The 21019-nt window shown below is 36.0% G+C and overlaps 2 protein-coding genes across 7 annotated transcripts in view; one reads left to right on the top strand and one right to left on the bottom strand.

Moving 5' to 3' along the window:
• LOC118262460 (uncharacterized) overlaps nucleotides 1–4676 on the bottom strand; it is a 63904-nt gene extending 59228 nt beyond the window's left edge. For all 6 annotated transcript variants that reach the window (XM_050697332.1, XM_050697329.1, XM_050697330.1 and 3 more), the window contains exon 1: nucleotides 4314–4676. In XM_050697332.1, the coding sequence (XP_050553289.1) occupies nucleotides 4314–4661 (348 nt within the window). In that variant the 5' untranslated portion in view covers nucleotides 4662–4676. The remainder of the gene's footprint in view (nucleotides 1–4313) is intronic.
• LOC118262461 (odorant receptor 85c) lies at nucleotides 1114–21003 on the top strand. Its single transcript, XM_050697339.1, has 10 exons — nucleotides 1114–1648; nucleotides 13843–14809; nucleotides 15096–15248; nucleotides 15558–15740; nucleotides 17033–17207; nucleotides 17659–17755; nucleotides 18068–18169; nucleotides 19270–19358; nucleotides 20289–20355; nucleotides 20860–21003. The coding sequence occupies exons 2-10, from the start codon at nucleotides 14539–14541 to the stop codon at nucleotides 20917–20919; spliced, it is 1197 nt and encodes a 398-aa protein (XP_050553296.1). The 5' UTR covers nucleotides 1114–1648; nucleotides 13843–14538; the 3' UTR covers nucleotides 20920–21003.
• The last annotated feature ends 16 nt before the right edge of the window (nucleotides 21004–21019 follow it).

Here is a 21019-nt window from a genome sequence, read left to right on the forward strand (position 1 = left end):
CCTATAATTTACACCTTACATCAGCTCGGAACGTCAATTTAGAAATCACATGTGACACCAATAGCTTGCCTTGACAATAAACTTGTGTACTGACATTACCCCCGAGGGGAGACTATGGCTGACCTCTGTGGAGATAAGCCTCAGGATCATTATTCACAAAGTGCTTTACGCCGTCGTCCATCGATTTATTGAACATTTACTTTGCTTTTACCATCGTATCTAACAACATTAGAATCGGTTTGCAGTTTATAAGTAACGGTGTCACTTAACTCATTCCACTCTTACATGATATACGGTATGAGGGAAATTTTAGTGTTCACATTTTACAGTCCACATTCCTCTTATTCAAATTCCTTTGTACCGTTTGAATATTTTCACACAACAGTATAATGAAAATTTATCTTAAGAGTTTTCCCACTATAAAACTAAACATTTTTATATTGTTTAGTGTCAACGTTTTTTAATACGTTATTTCCATATTAAAGTCCATTGACCTCAAAGGTCTTTAACATACCTGATTGGATCTGTCTAAATATTGTGATCTTCGACGGATCTTGTAAACACGTTTCTGTGATGGACACCAGATACCACATCAAAACTGTGAAAATGTATGTACAACTAATGATCCTATTGCCCATTGCTTCTTAAAATCGATCAATCAATCAAACAATGATTTATATAAATAAAACAACAAAGTGATTAATCTTATGAGCAGACATTAGTAGGAGGACGAAAAAACTGACGAGCACAGTCAAAGCATACATTCAAGGGTCTTCTATGAATGAAATAATAACGTCACTCAAATATGAAAAATGAAATATTTGTTCTACTTCACTGTGGTTCATTGAGACGTACAACATGACTTGATATATGAATAAGCCCACGAAACATTTCCTGACAAAAGTAACGAAGGTGAAAATATAATTGTATTTGCATGTAACCGAGATGTAAAAGATTCGAAAGTGACATTTTAGTTGTACAAAACGAGAAAGATTTCAATTGAGAGCTCATTTTCACAGCAACTCTTTCCAACACTATACTTAAAATGTAATCAAAGCTAAACTAACAAATTAGTGTAATTTCACTAATGTCTAATATGTAATGAGCATAATGTGTGTTTTTAAGTGGGCCGATCGACGTTTTGGGCGGCGCGAGCGCACCCGGTCAAGGCCGCTTGCACTTGTTCGCAAAAAACGCGCAACTGGTTGTGTGCCCACGCATGCGGTTATCATACCCGCGTTTTTTGCGACCATATTCATATCTACGTCACTAGAAATGCGCGGGCCGTTGCTCACTTACTAACAGTAAGCTTTATTTATGAAACCTGTCAGCTTAAAACTATTAACTTCTCTAAACACATTCTTCTGTTGTAAACAAATTGATTGTCAATTTTGCAAATCCTTTTAGACATCATGTAATTTTCTTTATTTATTCTAGTAGTAGATAAGTCATCACGCTGTATTCTATTCATATGGCGAGCATTTGCATAATGACCACCTATGTTAGTCACCGAGTACACTTCGCGACTACTGCAAATAAAACACAGCCATCATCATTAAGTGGCGTGTCGAGGCCCGTAGTTCAGTGCGGGCGCTTATATGGCGGTGCGCAAACTCAATGTCGCGGTCAAGGAAACTATACCTAAAAGGTAGGATTTTTTGCGTATCCATTTAAAAGCATCTAACTCGGTTTTGCTGCTAAAAATATACAGTTCGCGTTGGTAAATCATATTTTTTCATTATCGCCGGTTCATGCAGACGGTGTTATTAAAATTTTAATAACGAGCATCCTGTGCCTGGCGACTTGTAAGAGTAACCTGTTTACGAACAAGTCTTAGAACGAGCAGATGTAGTTGCAACTTAGTTTTTTGTTATTACCAAATGGTTTGTCTATAATTTTCAGTACACAAATTGCGAGGACTTTTTTGTTTTAATTAAACCTCGACTAAGTGCTTCCGGAGTCAAGAAAACGTCCTTGACGTTTTGTGGAATTAAACTGAATCACCAATTTCGGCTTGCTTTATTTGTTTTTGCTCGCTAATTGCTAATTATTCCTTACCCTGAAGTGTAATAAACGCATGGCTACACTTGTATTTGTAAGTAGTAAGTCCTGGAGGATGAACGATGTTCGGAGCAAGTTAATAGCCTATTGAATGTAGACTGACAGTCAATTAGCAACCTGGATTGCTATTACTGACTGAAAGTGTTCAACATCACAGGCAGACATTTTTAAAGACGTTGGTAACAAGTGGAGACGGACGAATGACACGTCTATGTAGAATAAATTGGTTTCAAAATCGTGTTTCTTATTTGAATTAATTAATCACCTCTGGTGGTACATTGTTGCTTGATTAATGTCTCGTCGGCGACAAGTCGTTTCTGTCGCCAAGTCCACACCAATGTATTTTTTGCTGCACAGGTTTTTGCAACGCATCATCGAGTTTTTCAACCAATTCCAACTCTTTTACTATTTTTAATTCATCTTTGTCTTTATAAGTTTTTTGCGAATTCCAACAAAAAGATTGGCGAAGTAATGGCACCACATCTAGAGACAGGTGCAGAGATTTCGGATTAACTTTTACTTTGGGACTTTTACTTTTTGTCCTGGTCATAAAGAAGCGAAATGCAATTTGATGTCCATTTTGTTGGCAAAAAATAGTAAAACAATAGCGGGGAGGGGCGAGGCTGGTATCTCACGCAAGTGCACATAATGGGCGAAGAGACCGACGTCTCCTTCTCGTAATTCTCCAGTAATGACGGTAATCATTTTATCATCTTCGTACCAATAACGTGCGTTTACCTAGTGCAATGGGGTTACGTCGGCAGGACCGTGCGAATAAATGATAGATGACAGTCCGTATGTAATTTAGTTATTACGAATACCTTGCCGGTATTATTTCACGATGTTGCGATGTTGCTGGACGCGCTTTGATACTTTGACGCTGTTAAGCCGATGCGTGAAATGTCAAATTGACGGGATCGTCTGCGCAGCCTTTCATTTCCGCGTTCATTTTCTTTTTCATACAGCTATAAGATCACGACTTTTGTTTTCTTCCTTTATATGTCCCTATCTACGTAAATGTTTGTGAATGTTAATATTTCCTACGTCACACGCCATTTTTTTGACGGTACGCGACTTAAGTAATTAGTGATATGCTTATTACCCATCAATTAGAAAATTAGCAAACTAAACGTTTGATGTTCGAGGCTTTTCACTTTTTTGGCATGAAATGCAAATTTAATTTTATGGATTTTTTTTAATCTATGATGATTAAGAATTGGCCACTAAAGACAGATTCATTATACCTAGGTACTTACTGTCATTGTGCAATAAACTCAAAATAAATAAAGACCAATAAGGTACTTTAAATATAAGTCTGCCGGTCGGTCCCTTAGTGTAACTAGCCAATTATTACTTTACTAAGAAGTGTCTAGTTCATGGGACAATGAACATAATAATAACACTTCTATGAATAGTATTCAATCATAGTATTCTCTATCATTATACCTATCAAGTTCAAACCTAATATCAAGCTATCCTGCTAATTACAATCACATCATACAATCTAAACTTTATAATAAAAGATTTAAAGTTGAATATTTATTAAAGAAATTTTATGGTTTGGGAGAGCTTGATGTGCTTGGTATCTGAACTACGGAAGGCAACATGTAGCTTATATAGTTTCAAACCTCGTTCAACGTTTGCAGCCCAACAATTATGTTTTATGTATGTAGTTGTAGAGGTATTAACACATCGATTTAATATGTTATCTATGAACAATAAAACTAAATTAAAAAGATGTAACAAGCTCCGGTAAATGACGGCGGATAGGTTATTGGGTTGCGCGTACACATATGGATCTTCATTTTCCTATTCGCTTTTGTTTCATATTTAGATCCAGAACTCAATTTATTAGATCATAGTAGTTTTAAGTTTTCAGTAATCAATATTTTAATTGAAATGTGTACCTTTTACTTCTATTACAATCAATATTAAAAACTGCACATTTAATGCATAACTAATGACTAATAACTAGTGTCCATCTACATATACACGATGGCAAATAAAATAGAAGTTCTGATTTACATATTGTGCATGTACATATTATAAATGACATGAATGAATATATCATATTTGAAGTAAATATTCTATACGAAGAAATGCAAATGAATGAACCAGTTTAAATATAGCATGGCTCCTATCCTTTACTTACTGCTTGTATGTAAAGTGATATTTTCCCCAACCCGCTAGGAACGGGGAACTCGCACAATATTTTCTCTTACGTACTAAAATCAAAATTTGTGTGAAAATACCTGAGTACAGCGGCACGCTTCACTTTCTTCAAGTGTGTCACGAGTTAATGTTCTAGTGTTCACAAAACTGAACTGTGTCCGGGAACTATGCGAGCACTCGACCTGAACGGACGCACCGGCTAATGAATGGGAGGAACTAGAGACCGGCGCGATTGCGAGCCGGAGACGGGGCGCGTGCAGACAACACAGGGCACGCAGCCGACCAAGCGTCTCAAACGGAATGAAATGGTGAAGAAGACGCGACGGTCTTATATAGACGCGACCGTAACCTGACGCCGGATAACGGACTCCCGCCGACGGACGTGCCACTCGACTATAGATCGTTCTGCGCGCACGCAAGAGACACATTCGAACTCTAATCACAACCCTTCCCAATGTAACAGATAGATCGAATTTTCAATAAAGCGCCCCGAGCTTAACACTGCAATTTGCCAGCGTTGGCGCTCGAACCTAGGTACCCGCACCCAAACGAGACGACAGGACAACGGCACTCTAAATGGCATCAGGGAGTGGCATCGGTGCCAATCTATCCATCTACGAGGTGATTTTCTTGCGAAACCCTTGTTTAGGCTTTGGTTAGACTTTATTACTTCAGTCATCACCATCTAGCACTAGACCAAAATGTCACTGTGGATAATTTAGAAACAGAGTAAAGACTTGAAATATAAAGATTCGCATACTTCAATATATATAGTTCTGTTACATATTATTATGCAACTGGTAAAACAATACTATTTACTAGTTAATTCTGTCTTAAGTACTAGCTTCTGCCCATGCTTCGTCCTATGAGATAAAAAGTCCTATGTGTTATTCCAGAACATAATCTACCCCTGTTCTAAATTTCATTCCGATCCCTTCAGCCATTTTGACGTGTTTGAGTAACAAACTCACAAACATTTGCTTTATAATTAGTAAGATTGAAATCTGTCCTACTAGAAGTTAGTGCTGAAGCACTTTTAAATTTTTACTAATTTTATAAAAAAATAAATTATAAAAAATTTCTTCAATATTTTCCTTCTTATATTTTAGGATATAATGAGAAGTTATCCAGTCATCCAGACAGATTAATGATGTCATAAAACATATTTATTAAAATTAAAAAAACTAACTAAAACCTCCTCCTATTTTAATAGGTAAGAAACTTCATAGCAATTAGAGCTTGTATACATTTTATTCGTTTATTCATTGAAATTAATTTAACATAATAAAAAGAAGAAACTTTTAATTTTATTACAACTACCAAGCAGTGAGCATTTTTAAACCGCATTCTGGGATAATTTTACCTTAACCAACTATCTAAATAGGTGTAATGAATGTCATGTTTAAAAATCATTAACGAAATTCTTCTAGAAAACAGACATGGCAAAAAATACTATTCCATATATAATAATTAATTGTGAAATACTATAAAAATATAACACTGTGAAACACATGCATCACATCCTTAACATTTATTTTATTTAATCCGACTTACTACTAAATATACGCCTGATGTACTAAGTACACTCAATTTTCGCCAATCATAATAATAATTGTTATTTATTTATTTTTTCAAACAACTGATGGAATTACTGAAAATAACTGAAAAATTTAGTAGTTCCATCAGAATGGAATTTGGAGTAGATAAATGTGCTGTCATGCATGTGAAGCGAGGAGGGATTGTGGAATCTGAGGGTCTAGAACTCTCAGATTTCACAAAACTAAGAGCGCTCTCCGCAAATGATACTTACAAGTACCTGGGTATGTCAGAGGGATTAGGCATTAATGGACCGGACATGAAGCAATCGTTACGGGAACGCTTCTTTGGCCGCCTGAATAAAGTGCTGAAAAGTTCATTATCAGGCGGAAACAAGGTGCGAGCCTATAACGGTTGGGTCATGCCGGTTCTGATGTATTCTTTTGGTATACTCAAGTGGACTCAGACTGAACTTGACACCCTGGATAGGCGAGTCCGAACACTGCTGACTGCAAATCGTATGCATCACCCTCGTTCATCGATCATGAGGTTGTACATCCCGCGGAAATGTGGAGGTCGAGGCTTATTAAATGCTAAGACCCTTCATAACCGTGAGGTGTGCAACCTCAGGGAATATTTCCTGAAAGTAAACGAGGGTATGCATCGAGAAGTAGCGGCAGTGGACAATGGATTCACTCCACTATCTTTAGCAAAAGAGAACTGGCGCAAACCTGTGGTACTAAGCGTCAATGACCGCAAGGAGGTATGGCATAGCAAGGAGCTCCACGGACGCTTCTTCCGGGCCCTTCATGGACCCAGTGTAGATTTTCTAGCGTCCGTATCTTGGCTACGATTCAGTAATCTCTTTGGAGAAACTGAAGGATTTGTCTGTGCAATTATGGACGAAGTTATCCTTACGAATAACTACCGGAAATATATTATTAAGGATGGTACCGTTGACATATGTCGGGCATGTCATAGTCCTGGTGAATCCATAAGACATATTATTTCTGGTTGTGGTCGTTTGGCTAATGGTGAATATTTGCATAGACATAATCAGGTGGCCAAGATTATTCACCAGCAACTTGCTTTGCAGTACCAACTTGTTGAGTTTGAGGTTCCATACTACAAGTATGTGCCCGATCCAGTTCTCGAAAACGGCCATATCACGTTGTACTGGGATCGATCTATCATCACTGACAGGACTATTGTAGCCAATAAACCTGATATAGTGGTGATAGACCGACAAGCGCGCCGCACGATGATAATCGATATCACCATCCCTCATGACGAGAACCTCGTGAAAGCTGAAAAAGATAAACAAATAAAATATCTTGACTTGGCTCACGAGGTTGTCGACATGTGGAATGTGGATTCGGCTATCGTTGTGCCGATAGTCGTGTCGGCCAATGGATTAATTCCCAACAGCCTCGACAACCACCTTAGGAGGCTGGGCTTGGGCGGATGGATCAAGGGCCTGATGCAGAAGGCAGTACTCCTCGAAACGGCACGTATTGTGAGGAGGTTTCTGTCTCTGGAGCCCTAACCACCGGTGGCTTGGACCATGCTCCCGCTACTGGTCGGCTCCTATTTTTATATTTTTAAATATTATTTTATTTTATATGTGTAGTATTTAAAAATGTAAATCTAGAGAATGTTAAACAAATAAAAAAAATTGTTATTTTATTGTCTGTCTTGTAGATCATTTTAAAATATTAGACACGTGTTTTTTATTTTCTTACGGAAACAAATACTTTCGAAGATATATTGATTTGAAATATCACGTGACGTCGACTTCTTGATACGTTTTATGTGTCTATTATTTTTTCATTACCTAACTGACGGACTAAATAGATTTTTAATTTTCATATCCCGTCATCATCCCTATTATATAGAAAGTCCGTGGAAATCTCTCAAAAGATTTCAAACATCACATACGTTTCCAACTCACAACACCACATCCACATCAAATATAAAAAAAATTAACAATAAAAATACAATCACTCTAACTGCAGCTCAATCTCACAGCCTCTTTTCCCTCGAGCTTTATAATTAGTAAGCAAACCGACATAAAAATGGTCCTAATAACAAACAAACAAACAAACAAACCTATGTTCTATTATCTTCAATGCGCGCTGTACAAGACAAGTTACATCAGGGGTGGCCAACAGGTCGATCGCGATCGACCGGTCGATCCCGAGAGCATTTTTGATCGATCGCGGACCAGAAATTAAGAAAAAACTTCAAAATTTTTGGTACTAAAGTATGTGTACACATAAATATTTTGTATAAAAGGTCGATCGCGAGGAACTTTTAGAAAAAAAAGTTGATCGCGAGGCACTTTTAGAAAAAAAGTCGATCGCGAGTACATATAAGTTGGCCACCCCTGAGTTACATGATATTACATCAAAACAGCAACCTGTACCATCTGTAATGTAATAATGCATGGAGCAATCACTAATCTGAGTATTAAACGTGTTTTTTATTATAGCCCAGAGCCATTTCTTGTGGTCTACATACGATAGTCAGATCTTCACCGACTAAAAAAGTAGACTGAATTAAAAAACGACATTTTCATTCAGTTTTTTCGTTTGTGTATTGGTACTAAGAATAACGCTTCCAGGGATTCATTTGTGCACTCTAAGTTATCGTGGGAGCAATTGAAATTGTACCTTAGAGTTTCTATTTTTGTATTAGTTACTTTGTTGTCAATATACTTTGAATGTGGACTTGGAATAATGATTTAAAATTATTGCTATATACTACTCGTACACATTCGTATACGAGAGTCTTAGGTAAACAATCAACATGTTTCAACTAAACAAAATGTACCGTAATGAATTAGTTAGTTAAATCTCTTCTTTTGCGTTTTCGTAAGTTTCTCAAGAGTAAAATCTGCTCTGTGTCACTATTTTACGTAGGGGACTAATATTAACCCCTTTTATGGGTTTCCGATTGACCATTATGACTGTCATAAACATCTGTTTAACAATCGATAACTTAACATGCCTTCGGATAAACTAACCTAAGAAAGTTTATAAGCATTTAACCAAAGTTGGGAATCAAATCCAAAGCCGGTAAACCAAATACTATAAAAATAAAAAAACACAGTGAAAGAAAATTTTGTAAAAATAGTCGGGAAAACCGGAAAAAGAACACTTTCGATATCATTAACGTGAACACGTCATTAACTGTGTCATTAAATTAAAGTTGGTAAGATTTAAGCAATTTAATCATTTAATAATTGTCTTTTTATATTGTCACTTTACTTTACTAATTTTTACTTAGAAGACATTTTTATTCTAAAAGTGTATTACTTAGTCTAACTACGAAAACAACGCTACATGTCGAGTTAAAAGTTCAGATTTCTATGCACTACTACTTTAAGTCAAACTTAACATATAAACGACCCTCGTGCTCAATTTTTCTATAGAACTCTGCTCCAGGCGTGCGAACTACAGCGCAGTAAATCTTAAAGATTTCTTATCGTTTATCATGTATTAAAAATATTAATGTACTCCGATGAAAAAACTAAATAGAACTCGAACACACATAACATAAAATAAACTTTGCTTTGATAGATATTACTGTTTCTTAAATTACAAACGGTTCGTAATCGCATCTATCTAGCAGATGGAAAGATAAGCCCGCCGCTGTGTAGGCATTGTAATACCTAAACATTATGATAGATCAAATAATACATTACTGAAATTACTACACTGCAAACATCGGCCATCAGACAATAAATTGAAAAGAACTTTCATTTTTCGATCAAAATTTCGAATCAATAACAATTCTTTTATTCAAAATTGAGGTCTTCTTCAAGATGCACGTACAAAATTGGAAGTAATAAAAACTTATAAAAATCATGATGGCGTCTTTTAACGCGTAGTTATCATTTAATAGTTTTTTGCAAATAAAAACAAATGTTTATGTAAAGGCGCCGTTTTTAATCTCACTTCCTGCGGTTTCCCAAAGGAGGATTTAAGGCCAGCGTTGAAGTTGGCATTGGCACAGCAGTGAAAGTTAATGTTGATACGCATTGGCTCGCTCATTATCTGCGCGATGAAAATCTTAAATTACACTGCACATGCCATGTTTTGATCTATTTTTGTTTGTGTAAGATTCAATTACTCGACTCCTAATGACGTACAGCGCCGTAGGCCTCGGATAAGAAAATAACATCTTGTCTCTGCTGCCGTATAATGAGTGCGCTCCACGTCTAAAGAAAACAATTATCTGCATGATGAGAACTTGTATCTATTTAGTATTTTATTACTTTATTAATTTAATCCCATATTACATGTCAAAAGTTAAATACATTGCAAATTGTGAAGCAAAAGCAACACAAAGCTCATGTTTATAGCCCGTGAGACTTGACGACTGAAGTTTTATAGGGAAGATGAATTATTCATGCAAAGCAGAACAGCAGATTAAATAATAATTAAGTTACAGCCAATTGATAAATGCGCACAAATTTACCATACTTAATTATAGGTAGGCTGTGTAAGAAGGTAGTTCGAGCGAAACCGATTCAATAATAGAAAAGAATAGGGAAAAAATCAGAAAATTTAAATGTTTTATTGTGATTAAAATCTCACACACTCAGTATTATAACTAGGAAACTTATATTGTTTAACATATTCTTTAGTGGCTTCTTGCAAAAAGTATTTTCATTCAAAACCAATCAAAACACTGTTTTCTCTTGCATTCCAGCGTAATAACAAAAACACTTACATATGAGATGCACATAATAATAATATTGTTCAAAATTACACTAGTCATACAGAATGGTTCAATCAAACACGGTATAGCAATGAATGGTGTCATGGGAGCAATTTTCCGAATGGTTTTAATGCACTTAATGTGGGTTATCGTGCTAATGTTGCTAATGTTGAGCACTTAATCTATTACGCCACGATCTCACATTAGAGCGTATGTCAGGAAAGCCATGATCGTGGTAGCTCGATGGGGCTTCTTATATACAGTTTTCACTTACGAGTATGTTGAAGACTAGTTACAAGTATGCGGGGGAGGGCTGATATACCCTGCCTTTTTTTAAGGGGGAAAATCATTCAATTTCTTCTCCCGCGAGCGCGAGACAAGACGGAGTGTCAGGTACTTCTGCCCTCCGAGGCAGCGCCCCGGTAAACCCGCTAGGTAATCCGCATGTAAAGAATTATCGATTGGCCTTTTCAATTACGTGCTCATATTTTCAACTGACGACACTTGATAATAGGTTCCATCCTGTATAAATATCAGAGGACAAGCATCAGTTCTCCCTCTAGCCCACGTAATGGATATAACATTGAATGTGTATACATATTACAAACACCTATTTAGTTTCACCTGTCCCGTGTGTTTTTGTACATCAAAAATGTAACAGAATCTTTCACTTTTAAAATAAACATGGGCTTACGAGTAATAACATAACGTATAACCTTAAAAAATAAGTTTAACAGAATGCAACTTTATTACTTTTCACTCAATGAAATTCCCGAATATTCCATTCAGTTGGACAATGTTTGTGTGTATATAATAGTCGCCCGCGTTTAAAAAATATCGGTAACCTTCATCGAGTTATTTTAGCACCTTTTATTTGTAGTTGTAGATAAAGCGATGTTTTTGCCGACGATCAACTCGTCAATAGATCTGGGTCGTTCGTTCAAACTTCCACAATACATAGCACTTTTACTTCGCAAAGAGATCTGTATTCTGTTTTATTTATGACTTTATTTCATTTTATGATACAAACATTATAAAATAGTGTGATCAAATCGAATAAGAAATCTAAAAATGTTTGACGTAAATATTTATTTGCAAATTGACTTTTTAAAATGATATTCATATTTAACATAAAGATTCACTCTGAAAAATGTTATAGGTTATATTCATAGTTAGTATCTAATGGTTGTAATTAAGTTCAATATTAGGTCCAAACCAACATAGCATGACGGACGACGACTAGAAAAGCAACATCATTTTGAACTTTTCACGTGGAACTGCAAATATGATCTTATTGTTAATGTCATGTAATATATCATACATAATGATATAAGATGACAAGGTGCACCACGGTCGTCGCAGGCGCCGAGGGAAGGCGCTATGCGCTTGCGCAGCCTAATCGTCGCGTAACGGTGGCGAACTGTAAAGCTCGCCACGGACCGCGGGCCGCGTGCTAAATTTGCCGAAACACCGCGATCTCTAGCGGGAAAATTTTAAATCACTCTAAATTCGTGTCGATGCCCGCCCACAAACTACGACAATACACGGAGAACTGCACCGTGACACTTGTCACACACGTAATTTCGAGGGTCTATACTCTAATAAACGCTGCTGATGACGCGATTGGCCTTTTCCGCCTGCTGGGCCCGGTACCGTTGTTCTTACTTCAAAGTACATACTCCTAGCGAAAAGAAGACTACGGCACTGTGACAAGCATTACTACTTAAAAACACGAGGCCATTACTAAAACCAATATGCTGATGTTGAACTCACTGAAACCTTATACGTCGCGTATAATTTCACGTGCTAATGGCGAACGTCCTCATAACCTTAATCATAAATGTTTTATAAAGAATTTTAAATTACTTAAAGAAGCTTATTAAGGAAATTGAAAAAAAAAAACATTGTATGTAAATTGTCAGTGATCTTAATATCAAGTTCTCGGTACTGATATTAATATTTTAAACTTAATTAAGTTTTAGATTAGATTAAATTTAGTATTAACACCTAATCTCTACCTAATCGTTTAATTGGGTCACAGCGGGCTTACTTGCGAAGCTAATGACTATTTGTATAAGCTTCATTAGAAGTATTAATCTAGATTTTTAAAACTACAGTAATCTGAACAATTCAAAGCAATTAAGGGATCCTCATACTTCTAGCCTGCTGGAGTTTTATTAGGAATTATGTACAACGCAAATACCCGGGCAACAGGGATGATGACGGGGTAAGAAAATTAAAAATCTATTTAGTCCGTCAGTTAGGTAATGAAAACATATGTACACGTATTTTATGTACATGTATTTTTTTCATAATCTATAAAAATACTTAGATAAAACGAATTAAAGTTTAGAAGTGGGAGCAAATATGTCATTTTTACGTATAAAATGTACCTAGAAGTGACGTCACGCGATATCTATATATTAATACGTGATGCAAAAACTTTGGACCGCTTTTTACGAAAATTGCGCGGACGTAGGGGCATTAAATTTGGTACACTTATAGTTTATGTGTAGGAGAAGTGCGAAACGCTAATATTTTTCAAAAATAATGCATATAAAGTACTTTAAATCAATAAATAAAACATTACACACACATGCATAGTATCTGATCGTATTTGACAAAACGTCAAAATCAATAGACATTGCGATGATATTCTGACGTCTCATATGAATAGAGTTTTATAAAAGAGTTTGTTTGAGTTTGAGTTAAATAAAAATTATTCTTGAACGTATGCTAAGTGGTATTGTAAATTAAATCGTATATGGTCGAATTTCGACCACTAGGCGACCACTAGTTTCAAATTGATATACCTTCAAAAGTATTTGTTTCCGTAAGAAAATAAAAAATACGCGTCTAACATTTTAAAATAATCTACAAGACGGACATTATAATAAAAAATAGTCATCTAACCTACTCCGAACAACGAAAAAGAAAACTAGAAAAGAAAACAATGTAATATTGTAACACACCGGTATCACTAGCGACAGTTGCAAATTGCTGAATATTTCAATTTTGTTATCATAATATAACTTTCTTTTGAAATTAATCAAAAAATCCATTATTCAAAATATTGATTACTTTCTTTGCAGCAAGTACCTACCTAGAGCGCTCCACGTTGTGACTACCACGGAAGAAACTTAGTCACGTGTTAGGTCAAAGACCAAGAGGTATGACCAATACTCGTAGCTATTGTTTTACTGCATTTGGCGTTTTCTATTTATACACCTTGCGCTTAATTTGGAGAAATTATCGATGCAAACGTGCTATGTCTGCACCAGACATGACTATTTATAGATACATATAAGCAACATGTAAAAGGAATTAAGATTTTTTTCTTTGTTACAGCTTTGAACATGCAAAACAAATCGTGAGAGCAACGCCGCAGCCAATTAGCGAAATATTTATAGACATCATCAACAATGTACCTACATTCCTAAATCACGAGCTATGACGAATGAGCATCAGTGCAACGTGAATCAATTTACATAACAATATTCCTTATATCATGCAACCAAACTCCGCAGAGTTCAACATCCTGATCCTGCCATTAGCAAGGCACAGCCATATTCGATATTAATTACGACAAGTTCGCGTGTCACTAACGACGCATTCTGTTACCGCAACAATGAAGAATTGTTACTTCAATCCAATCATGTCACGCCATCGAACTATGAGATTTATCCCATTACGGTACTAGCTGATAGATTTTCTACTCTTCACACCATTTTGTACTTGATAGAACACGTTAACATGTTCATAAAAACACAGTATACTTAACGGGTTGATTAAAATTTTAATAAGTATCATACATTATCAATGTTGTTTCAAAGAAAATTCCAAGTCGCAGTAGATCGACGTACAAAGTTTTACCAACTTTCCATTAACTGTCAGCCTCGCTTCAAACTCTTCGTGTACGCCCAACAATCAACACTTTAAAATAATAAACTATTTATCAGCTTCACACTCTACTTAAGGCCGCCCAGTTTTATTCGAACCAAAGTATCCGTGACTCTTTCCACAGACAAAGGGTCATTAGCGAAAATGTCGGAGTCAACAATAGAACAAGCGAAACGGGAAATTGATGAATCTTTGATTCTGAGTGCATTCTGCATGCGCCGTATCGGCCTGTCGTTCCAGGAACCCAAAAGTGGATCAGCTTATTTACGTCAGAAGCTGATGTTCATAGCATCTGTCTGTGGCATTTGCTACCACGTATTCAGTGAAATCGTCTTCATCGGTCTCACGTTGTCGAATTCGCCACGAGTTGAGGATGTCGTTCCACTTTTCCATACTTTTGGATACGGTGCTTTAAGTAAGTACCTATGTACAAGTATATAAATTGAGACACGGGTCTGGCCATCTATCTGGGTTCGAGCTACTTTACAGGAATGTTAACTTAACAGGATGCCGTTTGCCTACGCTATTTTATGAAACATAATTTTAATGGAGTATAAAATAATAAATTAATTAGAAATAATTTTAATGAAGCTTGAAATTAATTTATGTTTTTAATTAGACCGCAAAGTTATTTAGTTCATAATAAGTTCGTCCTACCTAAGTATGTATATTTTTAAATTAACAGTTTCATAATTTCGCAGGTATTGCAAAAGTATTTGTGTTGTGGTACAAAAAAGATGTATTCCGTCAGCTACTGAATGAGCTAGCTGGCATATGGCCGATGCCTCCGCTGGAAGAGGAAGCCTTAATCATTAAGAACAAGAGTCTGGCCGCTCTCCGCATCACACATCGATGTAAGACATTAAAACATGACATTCTTCGAAGTGCGAACACACGGTCCGGTATGCCGCTGTGTGAAACAAATGCAGCGTTGATTAGAGTTTAAGCGTTAATTTAAAAACTGCATGCAAAAGATTAAGGCCAAGGAGACTTTCTCGAAATGAGTCACTTCCGAGACTTATCAAAACAGGTTTAATAACAGATATTGTAAAAAGCTCTAAAAGCATGTGATTGTGGATTCAATTGAAATGGAACCGGGCTAAACTGTTATTACTTCAACATTTAATGCAGTTATGATATTCCTTTCTACGCTTTCTTCTCAGGGTATTTCTTCATGAATGTATCGGGTGTGTGGTTCTACAACTTGACTCCGATCGTCATTTATCTGTTTGGCCTGATTCAAGGCAGGAGCGATAAGATTGGATACGTCTGGCAGTCGTGGTACCCGTTTGATAAACACCAAACGGTTGCGCATGTCGCGGTTTATCTCTTTGAAATATTCGCGGGTAAGACTAGAAGAGTAGCTTCTGAATACATAAATGATCAATCTATTTTTAGTCTCATCTCAGTATAGAATAACCTACTTCCGCGAGTGATAACTGAATGCAAATACCGCAATCCCAGTTAGTTGACTGTCTTCACAAGTTAATTGGCAACTAGTATACATACATATTTCCACGGAAAAGCACGGTGCAAGATATCATACTGTTCCATAAATCATAACACAATTATCTTCTAAAGATAAAATGATCAAGAATCACATCTGGAACACAACAATAATCATCTTCATTCCTAATGCAGTTATTGCAAGCTGTTATTTTCATTCCCAATCAAAACATTCCATGGCGTGGGCTTTAAAAAGATCACTTCTTTCAAAATGGTGACCTCTACCACCATAATAGCTTTTAATAACTTAATCGTGTCTATTACTAAGCCATCTCGCTCGTAGAGCAAAAAAGAGCGCCCAAATTTAATGCCCGTACATTTCTACGGACAAAATGCTTCTTTTATTGACATAGAGAGAGTGAAAGTCCTGATGATATAGAATCAACTCGAAGCCTATTATCAAATTGAGAGCTACATCTCTTTGCTAAAGTAGCAATTAATCCAGTTTAGAGCATTTTGATTGTAACTCTGGGCTCCTAAAACGAAGGTGTAAACGCGATCGCATGCTGAACTAAAAACAAATATCGTTTAGCTGACAGCGATAAAAGGTGGTTTTGTATTCCGAGTGTTAATACACTTGAGTCATGATATGCTCTAGTTAGTTCGAGCCTTAGAATGGGAATAATTTGGCACGAATATTATGTTAGGCGCCATTTTGGGATTGAGGTTAAGTACACAACATTGTTTTCTGTTATTGTTGAAAATTGTTCTCAAATTTCTTATTTCTTAGTGTAAATTATATAATGAATGAATTAGCATTCGCCGTTTGTATAACGAGGCTGCACTTGGATGTCTAATTATATTTTCATTTAATACACATAATACGTGCGTCGTAAAAGCTTTACTTTGCCAAACAACAAAAATTCACATAGATATACGCAAATTCTAAATTTAAACCTGCCCACTTGAACATTCTAAAATATTGTTTACCAAATTTGAATACGAGGACATTTGGACATTTTATTATAATTTTGTCGATGTGATTTATGATCTACTTTTTTCTAGAGTTTGTGGCAAAACGGCAGTAATAAATGTGGATAGTAATGACAAACATATTTAGAAAATTTTCTGGGTTAGTATGTAATGTAGTAGTGAAGTTGACTGCAATAAAATAACAAGGCTTATTTTGTAGGTCAGACTTGCGTATGGATTATGGTCAGTACAGACCTCTTATTCTCGGCTATGGCCAGCCATATAAGTATACTGTTACGTCTCCTGAAGCGTCGACTGGAAGCTGTGGGTACTGTTGATAATGAGCACTACGACGAGATACTGGCCAACATTAAATTGCACCAGAGACTTATAACGTAGGTTATTCTATGTATTTATTTTACATATGTAGTTATATAACTACCTAAGCACTAATCCGTATATGTGTGTGTATTCAGAATCAATTTAAGAAAATTATGTGTTTAAATAGATTCTTACCTAAATACATTAGGAACATAAATTCATTATTGAACCTGATCTCAAAGTAAGAGTCATTGCTAATGAAAATGACTGACTAGACCCTTTCTACAGTCTGGTAAAAAAGAAAAAGAAAACTAGTAGTGAGCCATTTTCAAACTGTGTTAAACACTTAAAAAATTGTTAACAACATTAAAGTCAATGATTTTTTAAGACTTTTTGGCATAGCAACACGGTTTTATACTTGCGTAAGTTAGAAGATTTACTCCATTTTTAGACGTGATGGATATAAAAAGCGAATATTTCAAAAAGCCTTTAAAGACGGTATTGTGCATTTTTTTCGGATTCCAGATACTGCAACGATTTAGAAAACACTTTCTCCTTGTCGAACTTCGTGAACATTATGTTGAGCTCAGTCAATATCTGCTGTGTAGTGTTCGTTATTGTGGTAAGTGTTGCACGCATTTATTTGATTCAGAATTTTCTAGGAAATATTATACGAACCGTGCTGAATTATTTGCACGTTTTCCTAAGAATACACCGTACGGAACCGATCACAGAGGCCGGTTAACAATCACTGCTGCGGCAGAAAAGTAATACATGTACCTCATTGTTTTAACTTTGTGTCAAGCTTGACTACCGATCGAGGTTCCGAACTTGATTCTCGATTTGTATGACATAATTTTAGTATGAAGAAGACTATGAATAAAAACATTGAGTATTTAATGTCATGTTAAATATTATATTAATGTAATTCCAGCTCCTAGAGCCGTTCATGGCGATCAGTAACAAACTGTTTTTGGGTTCAGCTCTAATTCAAATCGGAATGCTGTGCTGGTACGCGGACGACATTTTCCATGCGGTTAGTTGTCGTTTTATTTTATTTATGAAACAAAATTTCGGTCTGTTTTCGCTCCATTTCTTTTTTAACAATATAATGACCTAAAAAAGGTGTTTTGAAATGTGTATTTTGAAGTAAAAATTCCATACAATAACTTTGCGGCTATAAACTATCTTAAGGTAGAGATGAGAACGCCAGATAGCTTCTTTCACCACCATATTTTACGAGTATGAGATTATCTTTGAATCCGTTGAATCCTGCGAACTTTATGTCGGTAATTGGAGATTAGAAGAATCACGTTTGACATTCTTATGTTAATCCACGTCTATCCCATTTTTTTTTCTTTCTAACTGGCTAGTTAGATACAGATAGATACTAGATGTTTTTGAAAAACTTAAATCATAATCAAGTCTCTGCTATATACTAGTAACCTACGACGGGTGATAGGTTCACTTCAATTTCGGTATTTCCTATGTTTCCAGGAAAGCTAGTTTCTATAATTATGTATAAAAGCATTTAACTATTGTTATAAATACAAACACAGGACACTGACACGACAATTAAATTAAAGTCTGCAATAATTTGAATTTGGAAATTTAGAAAAAGAACACGATGTATTTCCGTCACTTTAATTTTGAGCCTGACGTCATTGACCCGACTAATTTCCACTAGCTTCTTCTAGTTCAATATAATGATATAGGTGTTAAGTGTGGGAGAGCCATGCTTCGGCACGAATGGGCCGGCTCGACCGGAGTAATACCACGGCCTCACCGAAAACCGACGTGAAACAACGCTTGCGTTGTGTTTCGTTGTTTGAGTGAGGTTACCGGACGCCCAATTCCCCCCTTACCAATCTTCCCAATCCACGATTCCCCAACAACCCTTAATTCTCTATTCCTAACCTAAAGTATGTAGTATTATTATAAAACACTAGTAGGTCCTGCAGACGTTGTCCAGCTTGTGTTACTTCTCTGGTATTACGAGTATCCATGGGCGAAGTTGCTTACCAAATAATCCGCCTAATAATTTGCCCTATAGTCCACAAAAAATACATTATACTATCTGTCTTTCACGCCCTAGCAACAAGAATAATAAAAGTATCTATGTTCTTATATCTACAGAACGCTGATATAGCGGCGGCTGCTTACAATAGCGGATGGTACCGTACAAATCCTCGCTGTCGTCGCGCCCTGCTTTTCCTTATACAGAGGTCAGTTGAACAAAAACATAATTCGATGTAAAATTAACTTTTGTTACTTGTTTAAACACATCCATATTAAGCAGCTTGTGTCTCTTTATCTTTAATGCTTTTAGAAACGTTTGTCTCGACGCGCTGTCTGTCTGGTAGTGAAGAACAATTGATGTGATTTGTCCTTGGTTTTGATTCACAGATTGTCTGGTTTAGGAGACCGATTTATACAAGTATGGGGTCAGGATTATCGCACTATACCATAGGTCCACCTGTTGAGCTAGTCTTTAGTTTGTTTGTATATGTATTTGTTAAGAAATGAGTCCAATGTTTGCATATCCCAAAAGAAAACTCTGTGAATAAACCCAAATCCACAATAACAGTTACCCAGTCCTTGGCAATTGTTTTCGATACAAAATCGCCACTAAGGAATAGTTTAAGTAATCATTAAACGTGTCTGATTTTGGCAGTTAATCATGCTCATTATGACTAAGCTACAACACAATAGACGTTGCTAAATATGGTAAACTTATTATAAGACGACATTAAATTCATTATACTGCGACTTTATACTAGAATGATAATAGGGATGATGACGGGGTATGTAAATTAAAAAAACTATTTAGTCAGTCAGTTAGGTGATGAAAAAATATTAGACACGTATTTTGTGTTGATAACAATACTTAGATAATAAGAATCAAAGGGAGGACTAAGGGGAAGCCTTTGTTCAGCAGTGGACGTCTCTCGGCTAATAATGATGATGAAGAATCAAAGGAGTGGGAGCAAATACGTCATTTCTAGGTATAAACCGTACCTAGAAGTGACGTCACGCGATATTTGAAATCGATATATATTTGAAAGTATATGTTTCCGTAAGAAAATAAAAAATACATGTGTAATCTATACGACGGACATTAAAATAAAAATTACTCATCTACTCTATTGTTTCAGGGCTCAGAAACCGATCGCGTTTACAGCAATGGGCTTCACAAATATCACGCTCGTTACGTATTCAGCGGTAAGTATTGTTCTCTATATTTAACACAGGTATTTACCTTGGAATGGAATCGCTTTGAATAAACGAACTAAATTCTCTTGAAACGAATTTAAACGCACGACTTTGTTTCTTAAACTAACTCGTGCTTCTTATGCGTATGCGATCAGTTTAGACTTTAGTCAAATATTAGCCAATGGTCTCTTGGATTCTAATCCAACAAATGATCTGTTCGCGGATGGATGGAAGGAGATTTTGTCGGAATGCCTGAAGTACTGCGAGGGGAACTTATGAATGCTGTTAATTTCTGTTTAATTATGTTTTACTTATGTATAATGTCAGTTACTTTAATTGGTTGTCTACCGTTGTAACTGTTGAAGTAATCGTTGATCCTGTAACTTCATCAAAATACAACAACATACAATTTTTACTTATCATATTCCTTTTTTCTAGTAATTAGAAGCTTTACTCTTACTTAACCCTCCGAAGAGCAATCAGTCGATTGTTATTTATGATGTTTAATTTCAGATCCTCACGAGATCATACTCGTACTTCGCATTGCTGTATACGATGTACAATGAAAATTAGACCCTACAGCATTTAAAATACGTACATAATTTAGATAAAGCTGTAGATATAGATAGGAGCAGTATCAATAGATGTCGTTTCCCGTATTATTGCACAGAGT

Source organism: Spodoptera frugiperda, chromosome 12 (genome assembly GCF_023101765.2).
Source record: "Spodoptera frugiperda isolate SF20-4 chromosome 12, AGI-APGP_CSIRO_Sfru_2.0, whole genome shotgun sequence".
Classification (NCBI taxonomy): domain Eukaryota; kingdom Metazoa; phylum Arthropoda; class Insecta; order Lepidoptera; family Noctuidae; genus Spodoptera; species Spodoptera frugiperda.

Coding starts and splice junctions, on each gene's coding strand:
- LOC118262461 (XM_050697339.1), top strand. CDS start 14,539: ATGTCGGAGTCAACAATAGAACAAGCGAAACGGGAAATTGATGAATCT. Junction 14,810..15,095: donor TTTTGGATACGGTGCTTTAA/GTAAGTACCTAT, acceptor ATAATTTCGCAG/GTATTGCAAAAGTATTTGTG. Junction 17,756..18,067: donor GTGTAGTGTTCGTTATTGTG/GTAAGTGTTGCA, acceptor ATGTAATTCCAG/CTCCTAGAGCCGTTCATGGC.